The sequence below is a fragment of the Pteronotus mesoamericanus genome, unplaced genomic scaffold (genome assembly GCF_021234165.1).
Source record: "Pteronotus mesoamericanus isolate MK-2021 breed Mesoamerican mustached bat unplaced genomic scaffold, CSHL_Meso_final contig_68, whole genome shotgun sequence".
NCBI classification, from domain to species: domain Eukaryota; kingdom Metazoa; phylum Chordata; class Mammalia; order Chiroptera; family Mormoopidae; genus Pteronotus; species Pteronotus mesoamericanus.
In genome coordinates, this window is record NW_026555234.1 from 23156485 (window position 1) to 23179816 (window position 23332).

General features: G+C 45.0%; 1 protein-coding gene across 3 annotated transcripts in view; it reads left to right on the top strand.

The window, feature by feature from the left end:
* The window catches only part of TBC1D1 (TBC1 domain family member 1), a 208410-nt gene that overhangs the window by 147400 nt on the left and 37678 nt on the right, over window positions 1-23332 (top strand). For all 3 annotated transcript variants that reach the window (XM_054582037.1, XM_054582038.1, XM_054582039.1), the window contains one exon: window positions 17493-17678. In XM_054582037.1, the coding sequence (XP_054438012.1) occupies window positions 17493-17678 (186 nt within the window). The remainder of the gene's footprint in view (window positions 1-17492; window positions 17679-23332) is intronic.

A 23332-nucleotide genomic window follows, 5' to 3' on the forward strand; every position in this document is an offset into this window, starting at 1 on the left:
CATTGCCTAACGAATGAGAGTAAGGCAAAGCGCGTGCCCTGGGAAAGCCTCACAGCAGCCTTGGTAGTGACACAGGTCCAGATGGCGGGGGCAGGGCTTAGGGACATTTCGATTTTGTTTTTGAATTGGCATGACCTTTGGGAGAGTATCAGGAGATCTCAGGTCTTTATTTACATCAAGGCTCTTTCCTGGTACACCTTTCTGAGTTGCCAGAGTTTTAAAAATGGGCCCTGTGAGCTTTTTTCCTGTTGTCTCGTTCCAGCCTGTGGTCCTTTGTTTCCTTGGTATGTTATGAGGCAAACTAAAGTGAAACTCTGTGCTAGCTGATAACTCCCATTGTGACGGCTGTTTCTGCAAATGGCTCTGAGCACCTGAGGAGAAAAGCGTTATTACCACTTAGGTAATATCAGAAATACATGATCAACCGGAGAGTCAGTGTAGCATCCTGGTTAAGAGTATGGATTTTTAAAAATGTTAATATTATGGTAAAAACCACATAACATAAAATTTACTGTATTAACCATACTTAAGTGTATAGTTCAGGAGTGTTAAGTATATTCACATTGATGTGCAATTGGTCTACAGAACTTTTCAATTTTGCAAAATTGAAACTCTTCCTCCATTGTCTCTTCCCTGTGATCCTGGCACCCGCCATTGTACTTTGTTTCTTTGCATTTGACGCCTTTAGAATCGTCATATAAGTCACATCATACAGTATTGGTCTTTTTTGTGACTGGTTTATTTCACTTAGCATAATGTTCTCAAAGTTCGTCCTTGTTGTAGCATATGACAAGATTTCCTTCCTTCTTAATGTGAATAATACTCCACTGAAGGCATCAACTACATTTTGTTCGTCTATTCATCGGTCAACAAATATTTAGGTTGCTTCCACCTTTTGGCTAGTGTGAATAATGATGCAGTCAACCTGGATATGCACATAGCTGTCTGAGGTCCTTTTTTTCAATTCTTTTAACTATGTTCCTAGAAGTAGAATTGCTGGATCACATGGTGATTCTAGTTTTAATATTTTGAAGAACTGCCATACTGTTTTCCATAGCAGCTGCACCATTTCACACTCCCACCAGCAGTGCCCAAGAGTTTCAGTTTCTCCACATCCTCGCTAACACTGGTTATTTTCTGTTTTTTCCTTTTTTTTTTTTTTTTTTTTTTGGTAGGGTCCCTCCTAATGGGTGTGAAGTTGTATCTCATTATAGTTTTGATTTACAATTCCCTACTGATAGGTGATGTTGAGCATCTTTTCATATACTTGTTAGCCATTTGTACATCATCTTTGGAGAAATGTGTATTCACATTTTCCCATTTTTTAAGCAAGTTACTTGGGTCTTTTTGTTATTGACTCGGAGAGTATGGATCTCTAATCAGACTGGTCCAGGCTGCAGCGCTGGCCTCCCTCCCCCGCCCCATTTAGGAGCTGTTTGCCCGGGGGCAGTTGCCACAGACCCCCAGCTCTCGCACCAGCATAGTCATAGCACCCGCCTTATAGAGATGGGATGTTGTGTGCGTCAGGGATGTTGGGGCAACAGCGAAGGAGCACCCAAGAAATGGGAGCTAGTCCTTCATAAAAGAGTAGGCAGCCTGCTCCTAATAGGGTTGGAAGGACATTAAAAAAAAAATGGTTGGCTTCTTAGTTGCCTCCACAAATGGCAGCCATTCTTAACTCCACCTCTCCCCACCTTCTCTTTTAACATCAGTGGACTTTTAGGACAAGCCAGAGGAGGTTCTTGGACAATCCAAGACTCTGTGGCATGTGGAGGACACTCATGTTGCCAAAAAGAACCTCTCTGGGCCTCCTGGGCCGCGTGCTGGTGGTTTGCACAATGGCTTCACCTTTTTGGCAAAGTGCATGTCATTGCTGAAGTCATAACCACAGAAAACCTGGGTCCTTAGGCGGCAGCTGGATGCCCCTGCACCACCCCCAGCGCACACCTGGGGCCACAGGCCCTCCTCCTCCCTGAGCGGCCTGGGCTCCGAATTCAGCAGTGGAAACTGTGATCCAAACATGCTGACTGATGCAGACACAGGAGACGGTCTCTTTTCAAACTCTCTTCACTCTCTTCACAGGCAGAGACAAAAGACCAAGAATCATTGTAAAGAAATTAGTCATAGATGTTTCACTCTTTAAAATCATCCCAGCAAAGCTTAGACAATGTGCTGCTTTCAAGATGTCCCAGAAGTTGACAAGTGCAGTGAGGTGAGACCTGGTGACTGAGCACACAATTGTCAGGCTGGTGGGTCGATTTTCTCGGGTGCTGACCCTCCCTGGAAGTTGAGGCGCCACTCTTAACTGAGTGTTCAGCACTTGGTTTTCTCTGTTGGACCACCTCCTTTGGAGTGGCAGATACGTCCCTCTTTACCGAATTACAATACTTTGTTTTTCAAACAAAGCAGTCAATTTCTCCCCTCTTTGTTTTTTCCTGTGCACCCATGGCATCGCTCACTTCTTACTAATTCGGAGTGGAAGCTCGGTGTTCTGGACACAGAATCTTCAGTCATGGTCAGTGGAGGCTTTCAAAGGAAGCATCACCTCTTTAATGAGTTTTTGGGGCAAAGTAAAGTGTGGTAATGTTTAAGAAATTAACTTATCACAAAGAAAATTTTCAAAGAACATTTGAACTGGATGTGCTCACTGTACAAAGCAGATTAAATTTAAGTGTTTGGAGCCTGTTGAGGTTTTAAAGGAATGTCCGTGTACCGATTTTGAGGGAAGGAAGCTGTCTCAGTGATTGTATAGTTGATTTCCATTTTCTAGTTGAAAACATCAAAGCCCCAGACGTAAGGCAGCGAACACCCGATTTCCCACTGTCAAGAGCAGTCATGGGTCCCTAAGAAGGCTGTTCCTCTTCCAGCTGATTTCCTTCAGGACAGGGGCACTCCTGAGGAAGACGGCGAGGCTGGGGTTTTCCAGGTTGCAAGGTCTCATTTCCACGTATAACCTAGCAAGCGTGGTGTCAGCTTGGGGGAGGAACTGGGTTCACTATTTTAAACTTCTTGCTTCATACTGTGGACTTCCCCATGCCCTCTCCCCTGTAAAACACAAAAGTTTGCATTTCCTAACTTTTAAGTCATGGGCTTCCTTTCATGGATTTGGACCTTAGATCATATCCAGATAAGCATTGTGTAATGGGATGGGTGGGGTTCAATTTTTAGTCATAGATGCACGAACAGCTGGAGGGAGGGCGGCAAAGTTTATACGCAGCCGGGGCTTTTGCAGCTCATCCCTTGTCAGCGCGAAGTCCAAGTTCTCACTGCAGGACTGTCACGCCAGCAAATCAGTGCCCCAGCCCCCAGCCGCGCCCCGCCCCGCCAAGTTTTGCTTGCTGCCTTCCTGGCTCACCTGCACGTGCCTTTGGGAACTTTCCTCCCTCTCTTCCTCTGATTTTTTTCCTTGGTCACTCATTTCTTTCTTACAGACCCCACAGTGCCCTGCCCTGAGCCACCTAACAAGGTCTGCTTCCCATTTCTACTTTTTCCTGTTTCCAACAGTTCCTACCAAAGGGCTCCCCAGCTCTCCCCTGGGAATTATGGGACTGTGCTGTGACCCTCTCATTTTTGTTTATTTCTAGCTGAATAGCTTCCAGTGCTCCTCTCCGGAGATGAGTCATAAGTGTGCCCGCCCCACCTGACCCCTGCCTGTGGGACTGGGGTGGTGACCCGCTGCCCTCTGGTCTTGCTCCTACTTGGGTAGGAGCTCCTACCTCAGCTGCTTCAGACTCTGCACCCCACTGTGGTGTTTTAAAAGAGTGACTGTGGACCGGGGAGATGACATAATGCAATGCTAACAAAAACCCAGAACAGGTGATAGAGGGTCCGTTTGTGTATGTTCAGTGGAAATCCAAGAGAAGGCCAGAGGGAAAGAGATGAAAATACTATTTCTCCTCCCACAGCGCCTCTCAGCCCTTCCTCCCTGCTTCTGACGCCACTCAGCTCCAGCTTGCAGACCTCCACGGCCACGGCAGCTGTCCCTCTGTCCCTCACGATGGTTCTTTCTCTAACTCGGCCTTTGTCTTCACATCATCAAGGTGCACTAGTAGGGTTTTTAGTGAAAGTCCAAAATTTGCATACAAGATTCAGCCCCTGCCCAGGACACGAAGAGGGAAATGCATCGTGCGTTATTTAACACACCTATATTCTGTGCGCACCGTTGTACACAAAGTACTGGACTAGAAATCAGGTGGAAAGCAGGTTTAACGCTCGATAAAGAGCATGCAAGTGCGGTAAGGAAGACAAACAAACGGCAATGGAGAGAAAGGTAGGGAAATGCATGGTCTGAATATTGCAAGGCTCAAGGTTCTGCATGGAAAGCTGGGACTGCAGACAGAGGGGAAGGGCCTTTCAGGTCCCCTGGACGGTTTCTGTCATTGTCGTCTATCAATGAATGCATTGCTGTTTTGTGGCATAAACCTTAATGATTTGGGGGTTACAGCTCAATGAGAATAAAGTGATCCTTTTCCACCCTAAGCTTCATAAATGTTATTTAGTACAAATTACATACACTTATCGACCCATCTATAGTATAAATGTCTGGCAGAAACTGTATCTTGACTGGGTCCTTTCACAGAACCGTAACACTTCATTGCCTTCAGCGTATTTTACCTGATTTTATGTTGAAAGCCTGTGTTTGTCTCATGTCTTGAGGCTGCAGAGTTGTGGTCCTTTTTTCCCCTCCTTCCGTCATCTAATGGGAGTGCAAGAGGTTTCAGTTGGAAGTTGGACGTGTATAAATCAGACACAAGCATTGCCCGGCACAGTGATCTGGGGGCTGGGAAGCGCACTGGCGGGCCAGCGTGCCGGCGTGCCGAGAGGGGCTGGGTGGGAAGTACCACTCTAGACCTGCTTCCTGCTGCAGGGGAGGTGGCTCTCCTGCTCTGACCGGGAAGCAGGCTGGGTGAGAAAACGGGGTGACAGTCCACCTCTAAGCCTTACCCCAGGGCCCAGTGTAGAAAGATACCCATAGGTTAGTTGGGACGTCAATGGCACAGGTGCTGTGAATGCAGAAGGAGGGGTGGCTCTGAGCTCTAGTGCCTCAGGGCCTTCGCTCAGGCACATCCCTCTTTCTGGCCTCCAGGTCCCCCCTCGCCCTCCCCAAAAACCTGGATTTCGCCAGTCCTTCCACACACCATCCTATTCCTTTTGGTCATAATAAAGCCTCGTTACCTGTGCTTTCAAAACTTTCCTTTTTCCTTGGCAGCTGAGTTTTTCAAAGGAAAGCTTACAGAGGGCCCTGTGCTACAGTGGAGTGGAGGGGCGGCCCAGAACCACCTCTGCTCCTGCCCCCCACCAAGCTCAGATGTTGAAGCCCTAATACCCGAAGTACCACTTACAACATTTAGGGGTGGAGCCTTTGGGAGGTAATTAGGGTTAGATGAAATCATGTGGGTGGAGCCCCCAAGATGGGGTTAGTGCCTTAAAGCAAGAAGAGGAGACCAGCGTTCTCTCTCTCTCTGCCAAGTGAGGATACAGCCAAAGGAGGCCAACCAGGAAGAGGGCGTTCACCAAGAACCTTACCCTGCAGGCCCCCTGATTTTGCCCTTCCAGCCTGCAGACCTGTGAGAGATGAATGTTTGTTGTTCTGGCAGCCTGAGCTGAGACAGAACAACACTCCCCTTCCCTGTCCACTCCCCTGGCCCCCTGCGGGGACTTTGCCAACAGAGCTCCTTGGGGTCAAGTTCGAAAGCTCTCATTTAATAACGCGGCCACTTGGCCCTTACCAGGTCTCTTCTGACCCTCACAATGCCCTGGGCTGTGGGCAGGGGAGATTTGAAGGCATGGACACTGATTTCCTCTCTAGGCTTCTTTTCACCTGCCTTGGTAGAAGGCGAGACGCAGAAAGGCCCCTTGACACTGAGCACAACTACCTCCCTGGTCCCGTGGCCGGGGCTGTCCTGCTTGGAGGAGGTACAGGAAGCTGCGCTGCAGAAATATACCGCTTTTCTGCAGATGGTTAAATAACACGAGTTAAGAAATCGTGATCTTAGCTTTTGGTAGTATGTTTTTATGTTTGTGTCGGGTGACTTACTGGTCTATGTTTCTGACTCTTTATGTTCATATCAGGAAGCTTTCTGGAAGGAAAACTTATTATCAGTATATTATTAAGGCTAGTTGTTGTGGGTCGGCAGGGAGGGACCACTTTCTGAATGCATTTCTTAAGAAAATAGTGCTAATTTTAGTTCAGGTGCTTTCGACAACGATAAAAACTAGGTTTGGCTGGTGTTTTTAAAAGCAAGGTATGTTACAGTTTACAGTTTTATCTGATGGTCAGGTTATCCATACGGGATGCAGGCACTGTTCAATTAATTTGAAATAGTTTATTTAGAAGGTACTTCTGTTCCCTAGTGTCATATAATATGAATCCACTAATTAGGATAAACCTGTAACCTAAAATAAAGTGAAAGAATGCCAAAGACCAGGGGTGCTCAGACCTCAGCGTGCTCTGGAATTCTGATTGGTAAAACGCGGGTTGCTGGGTTCCACCCCAGAGTTTAGGGTCCGAGCACAGGCCTGAGGTGGGGCTGAGAATGTCCCATCCTAACAAGTGAGCAGGTGACCCAGATTCTGCTGGACTGGAGAGCACGTCGGAGAACTCTCATAGACTGAACTCGCAGCCTGGGTCCTGTTGACGGTCACCCTGTGTGCTGTCGTGGGAAGGGGTGGCAGGGAGACAGCTTGTCCTCCCCGCCCACAGTGAGGTCCAAGCAAGGTGGGCTTGGCCAGCGGCTGCAGTCCTGGAGAGTCAACAGTGTAAATGATGAGCGTTGGATGGTCTGACACCTTTGAAAAACTCCATGTGGATGAGATTGAAGGGCTAAGTGGGCAAGGCCCCCGTGGTTCACGCTCACTGGGTCTCGGAAACAGGACTCAGTGGCTAGTCACTGTGTTCTCCTCTTCTCTGGAGCTCGTGTCAGCGTGGCATTTTCTCTCGGCACAGGAAGCCCGTCCCTGTTGCACCCGGCTCATGCCTTACGGCCGGCGTGCGCTCCCCCGCTCCCACCCCAGCACACACGCTCCCCCAGGTTCACACGGGCCTCCTCGAACAGTCTGAATCCATTGTGACATTCTGTTTTCATTCCCGCACTTCCCAAGGAGTGACCATCCCTCTCCCTCTGGCGGTCGTCAGTCCTGGTCACGCTTCAGGACTTAGTGCTTCACTGTTCCCTCCGCCTCTGCCCCTGCCCTTCCGCCGCCCCGTGGAGGGGTCAGGTCAGGCTCATCACGTCCGTGGTGGCCCCCGGTGGGCTGTGCTCCTCCTCCTCACACTGACCTGTCATGGCAGCCCGCTCAGCTGTCTCCCTGGGAACAAAAGTTGGTTTCATTTCATTTCATCTCTGTTCTTGGGATGAATTAAATGATTGACTGCCCTAACATCCTATTTGTAATGTGCTTTTAATAAAGCTCTATATATGTAAAGTGATACGTAAATGTCAGATATCTTTATGTAGGTGCATGTAAAGCTTTAAGGTTTGCATAACGTAAGACTAAAACTGTTGCTGAGCCCCAGTCGCCTGGGCCTGGAATCGCGTGCCACGGGGGCCTTGCTTGTCTCTTTCTACTTCTGTGCATGTATTTCCTTGTCCCCGCTGTCTACACTGAGCCTCTTCTCTCCCTTCTGCTTGTCTTCTCCGAGAGGCACCAGGCTGCCTTGATCGCCTGCTGCTCTGAGCTCCTCTTGTGCATGCGATCTGTGCTCTGGGCAGTGCATGGCAGCCCCTCGGTGCCGTTCTCAGAACCGCAGAGGATGGCCGGGGTTTGCCACGGGGCCGGAGGAGCACCAAGGAGCCCTAAGGAGCCCCCGCAGGACCTGGCGGGGAGGGAGGCAGGAGGAACCTTTCCAGAGGGCGTGACCTGGGAGCCGAGCTTTGAAGGGGGAGGAAGGGAGTCAGCCAGACAAAGAAAGGCCAAAAGGACATTCCAGCCATTGTGAGAGTGCGCGGCCCTTTCCAGTGTTTTCATGCCTCTCATGACCACGGGTCCTGGACTCTGTGACCAGGGGCCTCCTATTGTTGGAGGGAGCCCCGGGGACAACGCTGTCAATTTCTTTATAGAATAAATGGCCATCTTCCCTGGTCTTCTTTTTAATCCCAGCCCCAGTCTGCTTGTGGAGATGTCTGCCCAGTGGATACTGTTACAGGTTTAGAATAAAACAATGATAATATTTAAAAACTCAGCATTTACCCCCCAACCACGTAGTTTGAAGTGTTCTCAAGGATTTTTCATTTAATCCCTGCAGCAAAGCTCTGGGAGGTGGGTGCTGTTATTGATGAGGAAACCGAAGCACAGAGAGGTCAGGGGCTTGCTCATTTCCTGGTTAGTGACAGTACTGGTGTAATTAAGTGCCCCCTCCTGCCCCTTTTGCATTCATTCCCCTCACCCAGAGGCACTGGCAGGAGCCAGCCTGGGGCCTTCCATGCCAGGCTCCTCAACTAGTTAGCCCTGTGTCTCAGGCCTGGCCATGGAGGGGTCAAAACAACCCTCGATTGTAGGGTGGCCGTGAGGACGAAATGTGTGGGTATTTGTGCAGCGCACTGCCTGGCACATAGTAAGTGCTCAGAATGTGGGACTTTGCACTTCTTCGAACCTCAGCTTTTTTGTCTGGGAGGGGAGGTGGGGTAGAGCTAAGTCACCTTGTAGTGCCCCTTTCGGCCCACAGTCTCTGTGTTCCTGTGAGTGCTGACCATTTCCCCCACCGTCCAGAAAATGAAAAGAAAGTGAGCCGGGGGAGGCCTAAGGTCATCGTCACGCCGCGGGTGCTGGAGGGAAGTCCCCGGACACGCCCCACACGCACACATCCTGCTGGCACGGACCAAGGGCCCGTGTGGAGGTGGTGCTTTTCCAGCCCAAGGTGCCTCATAAAGCGGCGAGGCCCGCCATGTGAACTTGAGCGTTATGTAAGTGGCGTAACAGGAGCGCGCACACTGTGGCAAAGATCAGCGTTTCATGTTCCAACTGAGGCTGAATACTTGTTCCTCTTTATAGTTTTATTGTTTTTAAACAGGAAACAAGGGCCCTGACCTTCAGCCTTCTCAAAAAGTTTAATATCATTCCCTTTGCAGATGCAAAAACAAATGCCATTTATTTCAAAGACTAATTTTATCCAGTGTGTTCAACAAAAATTCCTTCATCTCTAGCATTTTCTTGGTTCTCTTTGGGCTCGTGTAGCCCGTCTCCCCTCCACCGGGGAAACGAAAAGCTCTTGGTGCTTTGCGACCGCATCACAGCTCAGCCCGGAGAGGGAAGCCAGGCGGCGGTTGGCCGCTTGGCCGCCGACCGGAGCCCCCAGGGGCACCTGCTGTCCGCCTTTTCTCCGTCCCACCTCTTCCCTGGACTCCCACCTCTGAGCTCCCTTTCTGCTCCCCCTCTGAGCTGTCATCACAACCCCGAGTTCAAGCTTCCTGGACTCCCAAGTCGTCTTCACAGAGCCTCGGAAACTCACCCCAAATGACTGATTTGGGGAGGGGGTAGGAATAAGGATCTGCAGGGCTCTTGCTTGTTTCTAGTTTCTGCATATCCTGGCCACTTCCGTTTTTGGAATGTGTGTCTGCCTCCCCGTCACATAACCACACCTCCCACTCCTCCCACCCCAGGCAGGCCTGGCCCCCGTTCTGGAGCCTGGGCTCAGCCACCCTCGTCTTCTCTTCCCACGTGCGCAGCCTCTGGTCACTAGCCAAGATGGGTTATTGAGTAGTTAATTGGTAGTCGCCTGTCCACCTTGTTGACGCCGCTCCACGTACCTGAAATGTCCCCGCATCATTTCCCTCTGTCTGAATTTTACTCGTCCTTCATGAGCCACCGCCACTTCCAAAAGCCTGATGCTGATAATGAGAAGAATAATAGCCATTTTATGGAATGCTTCTGTGTGCCAGGTTTGTCTTTTTTCTCCCACACATTTTAACTATTTCAGGCCCACTGTAATCCTATGAGATGGGCACTATTATCTAAATTTTGCAGATGAGGAAACTGGTAGAAAGTGGTCAAACCGCCTGTTCGAGGTTAAGGAGCTAGATTTGTGAGTGGAGCTGGCATTTGACCCCACACATCTGGCTCCAGGGCCCATGCGCCTGTCCTGGCAAACGGGAGGAATTCATTTTCTTTGCTGAACTTTTAGAATTCTAGCAGTCGTGTGCTTCTTTCAACCACCCTGATGAAAATTTTAAATTATTAAATGTATTGGGGTAACGTTGCATAATAATATTATATAAATTTTAGCCATACGAGATTATAATTTGTTATCTGTGCATTCTATTGCGTGCTCAACACCTGACATCCAGTCTCTTTCCGACACCATGTATTTGACCCCCTTGTACCCGGTTCAGCCTCCCTCTCCCCCGCCCCACCCCGTTCCACTCCGGCAACTACCATACTGTTATCTGTGTCTATGATTTTGTTTGCGTTGTTTGTTCACGTGTTGCTTTCTGTTTTCTATCCTACAGATGAGTGAAATTATACAGTTTTGATCCTTTTCCATCTCACTTATTTCACTTAAATAATACTCGAGATCATCCATGTAGTCACAAATGGCAGTATTTCACCTCCTTTATGGCTGAGTAGTATTGCATTGTACGTACGTATGGCATCTTCTTTATCCATTCATCCACTGGTGGACGCTTAGGTTGTTTCCGTTTTTTGGCTATTGTACATGATGCTGCGTGAACATCACCCTGTTGAAATTTGAAGGGACTGTGTCATATTCGTATCTGTACTTCTACCAGCAGGTACCAAACACTTAAAAACATTTCTTTTTACCAAATGAACGTTTTTTTTTTTTTAATTCTGTTTTCTTATAGCTAGACCATCAAACAATACAAGTGTAGGGAATCATGAAGTTCTTTTATTATTTTCCACAAACCATCGAAGTAAGTCCTGGTAGGGTTGTACTGTGACTTCAGAGCAACCTTGGATTAATGAATTCACTTGTTCATGACTCTTCCACATGCACCTGCTGTTTCCAGGCACAGGTTCGGCAGGGAACAGAACTCTCTGCTCTCCTGGCTTCTCTGTTTTTCTCTGGTGGTGGTGACATTATTCATGCTTTGTAAACAGTGTGATGGCACCCACAGAGGACTGCCTGTTCCTTTCTTACATCTACACATTCATTTTACTTTGGTTTTTTAAAGAAATTTTCTTCAGCTGTGGGTGAGAGCAGATGCAGCAGATGTTAGTCCCTGTTGCTGTTAACTTTTCTCCGGAGATTCAATGCTCAGTTTCAATTCTCGTTTTCAAAATCTATTCATGTCATTAAAACAGAGGTTTAGGAATAACTGGAATTTAAACATTTCTGTTTCTTTTGGCATGGGAGCTGAGAATTTTCAAAAGGGACCAAGAGAGAGTTATAAAATGCTCTATTGTGGGGAAAACAGAAAAAGCCAGAATATCGGAGAATAAGGGTCTGTCTCTTCATTTTCTTCCTGGAGCTCTCTTTCTTATACAGCACTTAGCATATGATTTACCATCATGTCTATAACTGCAGTTCAAAACTTGGTATCGGTGTCTTGTAAAAATACAGGAAAGGAGCCCTGTCCTTGATACCTCACAGAGCCAGAAGCTGGCCAAAAATGAGGCTCTCTGCGTGTTCCCAATTCTCCTGCCCTGTTGCAGCACAGATTGTGTTCATACCAACAGTGCAAGGTCATACTCTGCCCCATGCCTTTGTGTGCAGGAGAGAAGGAAGATGCAGCAGCGCAGAGTTGTTGGGGAGCAATCCGGCATCTAAAATATTGACATGCCAGCATAGATCATATTTATGACACTATTGAGAATGTCACCGTGATGATTTAAATGGAGGCAGTTGTCTCTTAGGGCCCCTGAATTATGGCTGGTTTTAAAATCCTTAGAACCCATCGAAGACTGTTGTTTCTGAAAGCCTACATAATTTAAGCATTCTACATCCTGTCATTAAGGGAGATGTCAGAATAGTAAAGTTTAATCCTAGACTAGCGTGTTATTGTAGCCCTTTGGTTTTGTGGCTTTGCAGACTTTATAAATATGTCTGTCAGTGCTTGTGGTCCCCCACAGTTGGGGAAGTTAGAGGTGCATATTGTTTCTCACAATTTGAACCGAGGGATTGGAACCCAAGAAGTGGACGTGTTTACAGAGAGGGACCGACCCTGCTAGCCTGGGGGCGCAGCGGCCCCTGTCCCCGGCTCGGCCCCTGCTGGACTAAGTGTGCTCTTCCCCGGCGGCTCTCTCTGTGCAGCAGCCTCTCAGCAAGGATGAGTGAAGGGAAGAAGCCAGATCCCCAGTGTTGTTATGGAAAATAATAGGAACATCAAAGCAGCCTCCCTTATACCACCCAGCACATCCCATCCTGGGTACACAAAAGGGACTGAGTGAATACGGGTGTCAATGGCCTAGGAATTATCCAAGTTGCAGTAATGCACATATTTATTATCAGAACAAGGTTCTCAGCTGGGAGTTATCCAATATTTCCGTTATTACCCTCCCCCGTCAATCCACTCAACCCCTTATATGCACGAGTACACACCAGATGCACGCACGCACGCACACATGAAAGAGGACCTGATGCCAAATCTGGGTTGCATCTATCTGCATTGACAAGACAATGGCCCTCTCGGATTGAATTAGCCAGGCCAAATTTAGAACACACAGATATTCAACTATCCCCCTTTTATAAATTACTAAAGTACTTTATAACTAGGCTACTCTTAATATGAACAAAACATAATACATTTTAAAAAATTCTTGTTCATTTTAACTTCAGTAATTGTACCACATAAAATAAATTTGACTGAAGGAGATACATTTTTCCCCTTCCCAGGGTTTTGGAGACGATAAGTGATGGGTTTTTAAAATCCTGAATCAGATTCTGTTTGGGGGGTGATCTTATCCCCTCTTCTTCCCAGGGGACATTTAGCAATGTCCAGTGTCCAGGCATTTTTGATTGTCACTCCTGGGATGGGCAGATACTGCCGTCCTCTAGTGGGCAGTGCCCAGGGGTGCTACTAAACAGTCTACAGTGCTCAGAACAGCCCCCCCTAACCCACAAAGGGCAATCAAGGCCACAGTGGCAGTAGTGCTGAGCTGAGAAACCCTGCTGTAAACTTCTAGGTTTGTTTGCTGATCTTTTCAGTGGATTCACTTTTATTTTGTTAATTCAGAGGTAAGATGACCACTAGTGCGCCAAATCCTTCTTTGTGTTCTGCACTTGGCCTTGGTACCCTGACCAAGGTCAGGACAAGCTCGGGCCGTGTGAAGGCCTAAATTCAGGCAGCTGACAATAACAGCTTTGAACTGTGTCCTAGTGATCACAGTGAAAGGAAATGAAGAGCTGACATGATAGCAAGCAATAGGGTCACATGAGAGAATGAAAAGTGAAAACGGAGTGTGAGCCCCACAACTCAGAGTGTTTGGAGAGTCAGCAGTGGGGGCGTCACCGGGGAGCTTGATGGACATGCAGACTCTCAGGTTCCCCCCAGACCCACTGGGTCAAACTGTGTCCTTTAGCAGGATCCCCCCGTGATGCTCGTGTGCCTAGGAGTTAGACAAGCAGTGGGTTCGCAATTTTTACTCTGGAGAAAGGTACACCTTGATTGCTCTGACTCTTAACTAACTGTGTGACCTTGGCCAGGTTAAATAAAACCTTCCTGCACCTTACTTGCTTTGGCTGTAAAATGAGAATAATAGCACCTTTCTCATGAGGTAGTTGTGAGAATCAGACAAGCTTATTTGTGTCAAGGACTTACCACATGGTAACTGTTCAACAAACTGAGTTGTGATTAATAATAAGAAAAAGAAGACAAAAGCAGAAGACATTAGCAAGGCAGTTTATGCCTGAAACCTCACAGTCATCGGCACCAAACAAGGCTTGTACTCTTGGCAGATCTGAATTCTCTGGATAACAAACTAGCAAAAGCTGGAGCTTCATGAGCTTCTATAGACTGTAGCCCTTGCCAGCAACCTAGTTGGAGAAAATAAATGGACCGAACAGCCTAAACTCCTAGACATGTTCCATCAGCTCGGCCTGACTTACACCTGTTCTGTTCATTACGCTCCATTTGAAAGTAATGTAGCAGGAATTTTCAAGGCGCCCAGGAGGAGAAAGGCTGTGGTAAACAGAGAAGGTGGGGTTGGGGGAAGGAGACCGGGTGTGGGGTGATGAGCCCTTGTCTTATTAATAGGGCTTAAGAATGGGAAGGAGTGCCATGTGATTTCACTTACATGGTCAATCTAAAGAACAAAATAAACGAACAATTGAAACAGACTCACAGATATAGAGAACAGATTGATGGTTGCCAGAGGGCAGGGTGGTTGGGGAACTGGGTGAAAAAGATGAAGGGGTTAAAAAGTACAAGTTGGTAGTTACAAAATAGTCACAGGGATGTAAAGTACAACTTAGGGAGTGTAGTCAGTAATATTGTAATAACTATATACGGTGCCAGGTGGGTGCTGGCAATATGGGGGGAGCACTTTGTAAAGTAAATGGTTGCCTAACCACTGTGTTGTACACTTGAAACTAATACAGAAGAATATTGAATGTAGACTAATTGAAAAATAAAATTAAGAAAAAATTGTATAACTTAATAAAAAAGAATGGGAAAGAATTTTCAGTTTAACTTCACCTAGTGTCCTGTTGATGGATGGAGCCGAGTTCCCGTGTACACGTGGAAGTGCGCTGACACGCTGCTGTGATATACACATGGAAGTGTGCTAACACGCTGCTCCGACTGCTGCTCCAGTGCCTGCCTCAGCAGCTGGGAGTCACTTTTTGGAAATGAGATTCTTTTGTGAACCAATGGGAGTGTAAATACTGCAACACGAGATAATGCAGAACTTGAGTCGTAACGGAGTGTCTAGCAGGTTTCAGCAGCCAATATGGTGAAAGAAAAAAAGAGAAAGGGGTCAAATGGAAGATTTCAAGTGCAGAATAAGATTAAATAAGGATACTGACTGAACTTCCTTTTGAAAAAAAGGATTGAAGTTGATCATATTCAGTAATGACTAGTCCTATGTATACAAATGTTTAAGAGATTGATTTGCTTTCTAGGTGTTTTGCAGGTGAAGTTCTTTTTTAAGATTTTATTTTTATTTATTTTTTTAGAGAGAGGAGAAGAGCGGGAGAAAGAGGAGAGAAACACTGACTAGCTGCCTACCAAATGCCCCCTACTGGGGACCTGGCCAGCAACCCAGGCTTGTGCCCTGACTGGGAATCGAACTGGCCACCTTTTGGTTCGCAGGCTAGTGCTCAACCCACTGAGCCACACCAGCCAGAGCAGGAGAACATTTTTTAATATTTGATTTAAATCAGAACAGTTCTGCATTATTTTTCTTTAATTTTCTGGTTATAAAAATGTTTATTGTCATGAATTCAGAAAACACAGGAAATTCAAAGAACAGCAAGCATGCCCAAACCCAGCACCCATTTATGTCTTCTTTGTTCAACAGTTATTTATAAAGTACTTGCAGGGTGCCAGGGCCTGTGCTTGGTGCTCGACAAGCCCTCATTGTCAAGGCGGCTTTGTTGAGTCTTGGAATTTCAGTTGACTGGCTAAATTTCGATGTTTCAGCATTTTTCTCTGTGTCCTTAATATGTGAAAGCAGACAGTAAGAGCTAATAGGTTTACTGTATTCTTACTGTGTGTTCGATCCTGTTTTAGGTGGTTTATGTCATGTGCATTAACCCAACCCCTCTATCACCACTATGAGCAGGTGCTGTTATTCCCACTTGACAGACTGGGAAACTGAGGCACAAAGAAATTAATTTGCTAAACGTCACAGGATCAATAAAGGCCGACCCTTGGCTAAAGCTCAGGGAGCTTAGCCTCTTAATGGCTGCATTTACTGCCTCTCATAACATTTTAATATTGAGATCATACTATGTAATTTTATTTCCTACATTTATATTGACCATTAACATGCAAGCATCCTCCTATAATGTGCATAAACTGTGTATTATTTCTTACCTCAAAAAGAAGTAGAATTTTAATTTATTCATTTAATAGGATCATAATGAAATAAGCATATATAGAAATGTGATGATAAGCATTTAAATGCTACAGACATCATTAAGGTTTCTTAATACTTATAATTTCTTATATTTTTATTGTTTAAACTTTATTTTTCAATTACAGTTTACATTCAGTATTGTTTTATGTTCTTTTCAGATGCACAGCAGAGTGGTTTCATAGTCATATGCTTTACACAACATTCCCTCTGATCATAATTTTTTTAATCCAGTAATTTTAAGAGGTGTTAACACGGACAAGTTACTTTAGGAAATTAAGCATATTATAGCTTGTGTTTGATTTCATAGCAGGAAAACAAACCCAACTTTAGATGAAGATAGTGAGCAGTCAATCAATCATTAACATGGAATTAGGTTGGAGCTGCCGACTAGAAGAGATTGTATTATTATATTATGATGATTGTGAGACTCAAGTTGCCGTGAAGGGCTTTTCATGGCATGTAAGACCGTATTGTATTTAGGTTCAGTGTAGACAGAAGTTCCCAAGAATGAGTTGAATCAGATGGGGTCCATTTGTAGAGGAACTTCTGCTGTTCTTCAGAAGTGGTTTCATAGCAAGTAGGTGGGATGATCTCAGTGTGTGTTTTCGGTATTTGTGAGTGATAATATTGTGGGTATGCAGCCAAGAAAGGTACAGATTCTGTACCTTTCAAAACTGTTTCAACTAATAAATAGAGATTTTAAAATTGAAGACATAGGAAACATTCGAATGGTGGTGGTATCCAGCGGAAAGCATAGACTTCCAAGTCAGGCAGACGTAGGTTAGGATCCCAACACACCTGCTTATTCACCCTATGACCCTGGGCAAGTTGTTTGGCTTCTCTGAGCCTTAGTTTAAAATCCCTGCCTTCTGGAATTGGCCTCAGGATTTAATGAGTCACTGTACATGAAACACCTGGTATGGTGCCCAGCACTTGGTAGAGGATCCGTTAATGGTCACTGTTAATCTTATTTCAGAATACCTCGCCATATAAAAGGTGGTTAAGAATACATATGCAAGTGAGACTGGGTTCCAGTCCTGGCTGTACTACTTCCTGGCTATGTGACATTGGGCGAGCTACTTAAATTCCCCGTGCTTCTCTTTGCTTTCTTTAAAAGTGAATAGTTACAGTACCGACTTCTTAGGGTGGTTGAGTGTTAAGTAAATTATTATTAATAAAGCCCTCAGAACAGTCTGATAGATAGCATTACGTGAATGTTTGCTATTATTATTTTTATAATGTAGTCATTAACTCAGAAGAAGACATATTACACCTTCAGAAGTGGGTATCTTTGAACATTTCCTAAGCTGCTACAACTTTTGCTTCCTATTTGATATCTTGTTAGATGTTTATAGCTCAAATATAGATTACTACAGGGCATGTTAAAACACAGATTATCAGTTTGGGTGATATCATTATGTAGTATCTGAATGAGTAGAATTTTCTGATTTGGTACCATGTTTAAATATAAATTATTATTGAAAAGTGACCATTCAGAAATGTCCTTTTCCCTCTAGATTATTCTGAGCTGGGCGAGCTCCCCCCACGATCTCCTTTGGAACCAGTTTGTGAAGATGGACCCTTTGGTCCTGTACCAGAGGAAAAGAAAAGGACGTCTCGTGAGCTTCGAGAACTATGGCAAAAGGCAATTCTACAGCAGATACTGCTCCTCAGAATGGAGAAGGAAAATCAGAAGCTCCAAGGTTGGTTTGCCATCTTTTATATTGAACAGGACTGATGATTGTAACTTAGCTTTGAAGTTAAATCACATCAGATGTAAGCGTGCTGTACCTTTAAGAGAAAGCAAGATACTCTAAACAAGCATGTATCTGTGTGTGTGTCCATATATATTCATATATATGAATATGTGTGTGTGTGTGTGTGTGTGTGTGTATATGTAAGTATCTGTTTACTTTTTCAAAGTTAACATTCCTCCTAAAGACCTAATGATCTCACTAGCTGTATTACTTATTCTTACATGGTCATTTTTAGCATGATCTAGAACTCCTGAGAGACAACCTGCAAATATAAGCCTTAACCTTCTGAAAGTGGATTTTGTTTTGTTTTCTTTTGTTTCTCTCTCTCTCTCCCCCCCCCCCCCCGCTACTTTGTCCACAACCATAGTCTCTGCCTTTGTGTTATATATGAGCTAATCCCACATAATTATTAAAGTCCATAGCCTCACTCTGTGTGCATTTTTAATGAGTGGCAAGTAACCTGAAAACTTGAACATTAGCTGAGCTCTACCTGTACTGATACCAAGGTGTGTTATGTAGATGGACTCACTCAGTCCTGAGGCAGGGATTAGTCTGAAGAGGAAACCAAGGCTCAGAGAAGCTGGGCAGCTTGCCTAGGGTCATGTCAGTATCAAAATAAGACATGAATTTTGAAAGTTTAGATTTTGTTCATTTCCTGTTTCCATGCTGTCTCTTGAAGCAATAAATATTATTTTCAAAGTAGCTACGTTTATGTGCCCTGGGCGGTAGAATGGAAAGAACGTGGGTCTCAGGGTGTGCGGAAGGCTGCCTGGCTACGGGCAGTGAAGGCTTGGATCAGGAATCCTGGGCGTTCTCTCGGAGGGAGGCCATGCAGCTGAGTGAGTCATGCCGTCATGGAATTGGAGTACAGTGGCCCGCCTTTAGCTGTGGTTTTGCTTTCTGGGCTTTCAGTGACCCTGTGATCTGAAAATGTTAAATGGAAAATTCCAGATGTAAACAATTGGTAACTTTTAAGTTGTATACTGTTCCGAGTAATGTGATGAAATCTCGAGCTGCCCCGCTCCATCCTGCCTGGGACATGAATCACCCCTTGGTCCAAAGTGCCCTCGCCATATACACTGTTCACCCTCAGTCACTGAGTAGCCATCTTGGTTATCAGATCCACTGACAGGTGTTGCCGTGCCTGTGTTGAAGGAGCCCTTATTTTACTTAATAATGGCCCTAAAGCACAAAATTCGGATGTGCTAAAGATAAGCCATAAAGTGCTTCCTTTAAGTGGAAAGATATCTATGTATAGGGAGAGCATAGTATATGTAAGATTTGGTACTATCCATGGTTTCAGGCTTCCACTGGAGGTCCTGGCCCACACCCCCTGTGGGTAAAGGGGGGCTCCTGCACATTTTATTGAACTTCCTCCTTTTAATAATGATCTTGCTGTTTAAGAGCTGAAAGCCATTAAGATACTAGACTTGAGGAATGTGGTTTATAGTCCAGATAAGTAGATTATCTTCAACCAAAAACAAGAAGTGAAATATAAAGTAATAAGACCTTTTGATATGAAAGTGGTCCAACAGTTTTAATAGGCTGCTTATGGATGTAGATGCAGAATTGAAGCTGAGAGAGATGGGTCATCCCATGAGGGTATACGAGCGGTGGGAGGCTAGGGTGCTGCACTGGGGCCTTTTCGGGCAGAGCGCTGAGGGTTTTCCCAGCTCTTTTCCTACCGTTTGCTCGTGTGTTCCTGAAGGTAAGTAATTCTAAAAGCAGGCACCTAAAACAGGTTTGATGGCATCACTACGTGTTGTCAGCTAAGTGAGAGCTTTGGAGCACAGCACTTACCTTCACGTGTATGTTGGTTGGGATTTTGGTTGAAACAAGAAGGCAGCCATGTATATTCGGTAGATCCTAAGCCTTAGTGCTTATCCTGTCCAGTCGTGCAAATGACAGCCACGGGAAATCAGGGCTCAGCTGTGAAATAGGGGTGCTGCTGGCTGGCCCCTTGGGGCTGTTGGGAATAATTGTGAATATAATTGATGAGATCAGGGCACCATAAAAGCAAAGCTTTTGTAAAGCTGTGTAAATGGCCACTTGCCAGACTAGAATGAACTGGGACATTTCCTAAGGTGACCTGGGACACCTTGCCAGGTGTTGTGTACATTCATGGGCCCCTCCTAGCATTTTTCTGCTGCTCCCTCATTCACCTGGCAGTGCTCAGGCCAGTGTGGGCTTTCATTTTTACTGCCGGGACTCATTTCTCTTCTTAGCTCTGTGAAGTTCAACACAGGTTTACCTTTGTGATAGAAGCACAATCAACTTGCTAAGTATAACTTAGCAAGCATTATATCAGTGTGCACAAGACCTATATTGCTGAGAGATAATCCTCAGTAAGAGCCTGATCATGAACTGCCTAAAAACGTTTAGTAAGCTGTGTTGGGGAGGGATGGGGGGCAGAATTTTGTCATTAAATATAGAAGCAAAATTTGACAACAGCTAACCAGGGAGTGTACTAAGTGCTGGAGAGATAGTCATTCTATTGCCTCCCTCCTCTTCCCCCGCGGATTTCTTTTGAAAAGGAAAGTTAAATTGCAACTGGGAGTGGCTCTTGAAATTGATCATGTGTTCAGGCCAACTGGCATGCTCTTTGGAAAAGAAATTAAAAAAACATGTATGAGAAGGTTCTTTCTACGGTTAAGTCTAGTTCCTGGCTCTTGCATATATGTATCAAATATTTATTACAGTTCTGGAAGCATTGCATCTGAGAAAGAGCCAAACCATGTCATTGAAATCTGCCTCACTCAGTGTAGGCAGTTGGAAGCTGAACTGTGATTTCCCCGGTTAAACACCCTACTCTTTCAGTGAAGCCTGGACTAACGCGACACCTCCCTGCGGAGCCGGCGGCCCTCCGCTGCGCCCCTCTGCAGGGCCGCTTTTCCTCTCTCGTAAACGAAGACACAAGCAGCCTAATGCAAGACAGTGGGGCATGATTCAGTGTAAGCACAGTTTTTGGTCAGCAGGTTATTGTTTTTTGGACTGACTCTCATCATTCAGCATTTCTTGTTTAAGATTAAAATGTTACAGGTATTAAATCTACATAATGACACATCGAATTTGGAATTTTAATTGCATTGTAATTGAAGATAGTTTTAAAAATGTTTTTCCCTGGTTAAAAAAATAGTACATGTTGGTTGTAAAAAAAAAAAAAATTAAATAATGGGTGCAGTTTTTCTAAAATTTCTGTAAGTTCGAGGGTCATTTAATTACTGAGGCTTCCACCCCTTTGCCCTCCCTTTCTAAGCTTTGAAGAGGTGGTGGCAGTTGGAAGATTGTTTTATCTGTGGATGCAGTTAAAACGTATCCACAGATAAAACGGCACAGAATTGGGGACGGGCAGACACAGCCCACCGTACACAATGGACATCAATCAGATCTGAATTATTAACCCAAAGTCCAAGTTAGCTCATATGTCCATGTGAAATGATAAGTTTTTGGGTGACTCTTTTGCAAAGTTACAACATCTCATCTCACACAATCCTGGTTTCCTCCAGTCCCAGAAGCTCACAGACATGGGATTTAGACCCTTATTTACTATATTAAACAGTTTGGTCTTCTATCTCAAGTTCTTGCCTTGGCGCCTTGACGTTTGTCACAGGCTTGCACCATCTGCCTTATTTGACAGGCATTTCGGAGGCCACCCATTTTAGGCAGTGATGTCATTGGGTTATTGCACAGCAGGATGTTGCTTGGACCAGCGGCAAAATACACAGATTGAGCCTTTGCAGCTGAGTTTCCTGGCCAGAGATTTCTGTTCTGTTGCCGTCAGAGCAGCTTTCTCGCCTTGCTTGCTGTGCTCTTCAGGGCAGCCAGACATGCTCACGGCAGAGCTCCCTGCCAGGGAAATGTCCGCTGCCTCTGAGAGCCCTGTGCCGCCTGCGTCCAGCAAGGCTCGTCCAGCATCCAGCTCGCCACAAGGGTTCCTTCGACTCTGATGGCATTCATTGTTTCCTCACAGACAAAACAAATCCAGGGTTGCCACTCTTTGAAGATTTCAACTCCACAGATGTAGGGAATTGTTTAACAGGACCTTGAAAATGTATTCTTCAAAGTGAGAAGGAAAAGAATACAGATAGCAGATGAAAACTCACAAAAGATAAGGGAGAGCACTAGGCCTGGAGTCACTGCTACCCACCAGCTAGTCAGTAATGTTGTCACGGCCCTTAATTGCTCCGAACTTCGGTTACAGTGTCCACGAAATGAGAGGCTGGACCAGGGATCTCTGCAGGCCTTTTTAGTGCCATCTTCTGATGTATTTGTACTTGAAGGCGGTAATTGGGTCATTTAAGTACAGAATCCATGCATCAGATTGATAAGGTTTTACCACCAGGATTCCATTAGCCCGATTAACTGAGTTAGCATTTGCTCAATTTCTAACTTGGAAAAAGAAAATATTTTATATTATCAGCACTTAATTTGCAAAACAACATTTTATGCCTTTCATTGTATGACTTTATATTTTTGATAATATAATTTGTAGAGCACTTGCAAATCAGCAGACATTTTGTGGATGCTTAGTATATTTCAATATTTCATCTCATTTAATCATCACAAGAGCAACTCAATGAAGTAGCTGTAATTCTCATTTTTTTCTTTTAATTATATTTTATTGATTAAGCTATTACAGTTGTCCCAATTTTTCCTCCTTTGCTTCCTCCACCCAGCACCCCCCACCGCCTCAGGCAATCCCCACACCATTGTTCATGTCCATGGGTCATGCGTATAGGTTCTTTGGCTACTCCATTTCCTGTGCTGCACTGTACATCCCATGGCTATTCTGTATCTACCTACTTGTACTTCTTAATCCCCTCAGCTCCTTACCCATTCCCCTACACTCCCCCTCCCATCTGGCAACCATCAAAATGCTCTACGTGTCCATGATTCTGTCTCTGTTTTCTTGTTTGCTTAGTTTTCTTAGATTCCATTGTTGATAGAGATGTATTTTTGTCATTTAATTGTTCATAGTTTTGATCTTTTTCTTAAATAAGTCCCTTTAACATTTCATTTTCTAATGGTTTGGTGATGATGAACTCCTTTAGTTTTTTCTTTCCTAGATAGCTTTTCTGATAGCTTTTCTGGGTAGACCAACCTTGGCTATAGGTCTGCCTTTCATGACTTCAAATATTTCTTGCCAATTCCTCCTAGCCTGTAAAGTTTCTTTTGAGAAAGCAGCTGATAGTCTTATGGGAACTCCCCTGTAGATAGCTAATTTGTTTTCTCTTGCTGCTTTTAAGATTCTCTCTCTATCTTTAATCTTTGGTGTTTTAATTATGATGTGTCTTGGAGTGGGCCTCTTTGCATCCTTCTTGTTTGGGACTCTGTGTTTCCTGGACGTGCATGTCTATTTCCTTCAGCAAATTAGGGAATTTTTCTTTCATTATTTTTTCAAATAAATTTCCAATATCTTGCTCTTTCTCTTCTCCTTCTGGCACCCCTATGATGCAAATGTTGGCCCTCTTGAAGTTGTCCCAGAGGCTGCTTTTTTTTTTTTTTTTATTCTTTTTATTTCTTGTTCTGCTTGGTTGCTTTTTACTTCCTTATGTTCCAAGTCATTGATTTTGATTCTTGGCTTCATCTGCTCTACTGTT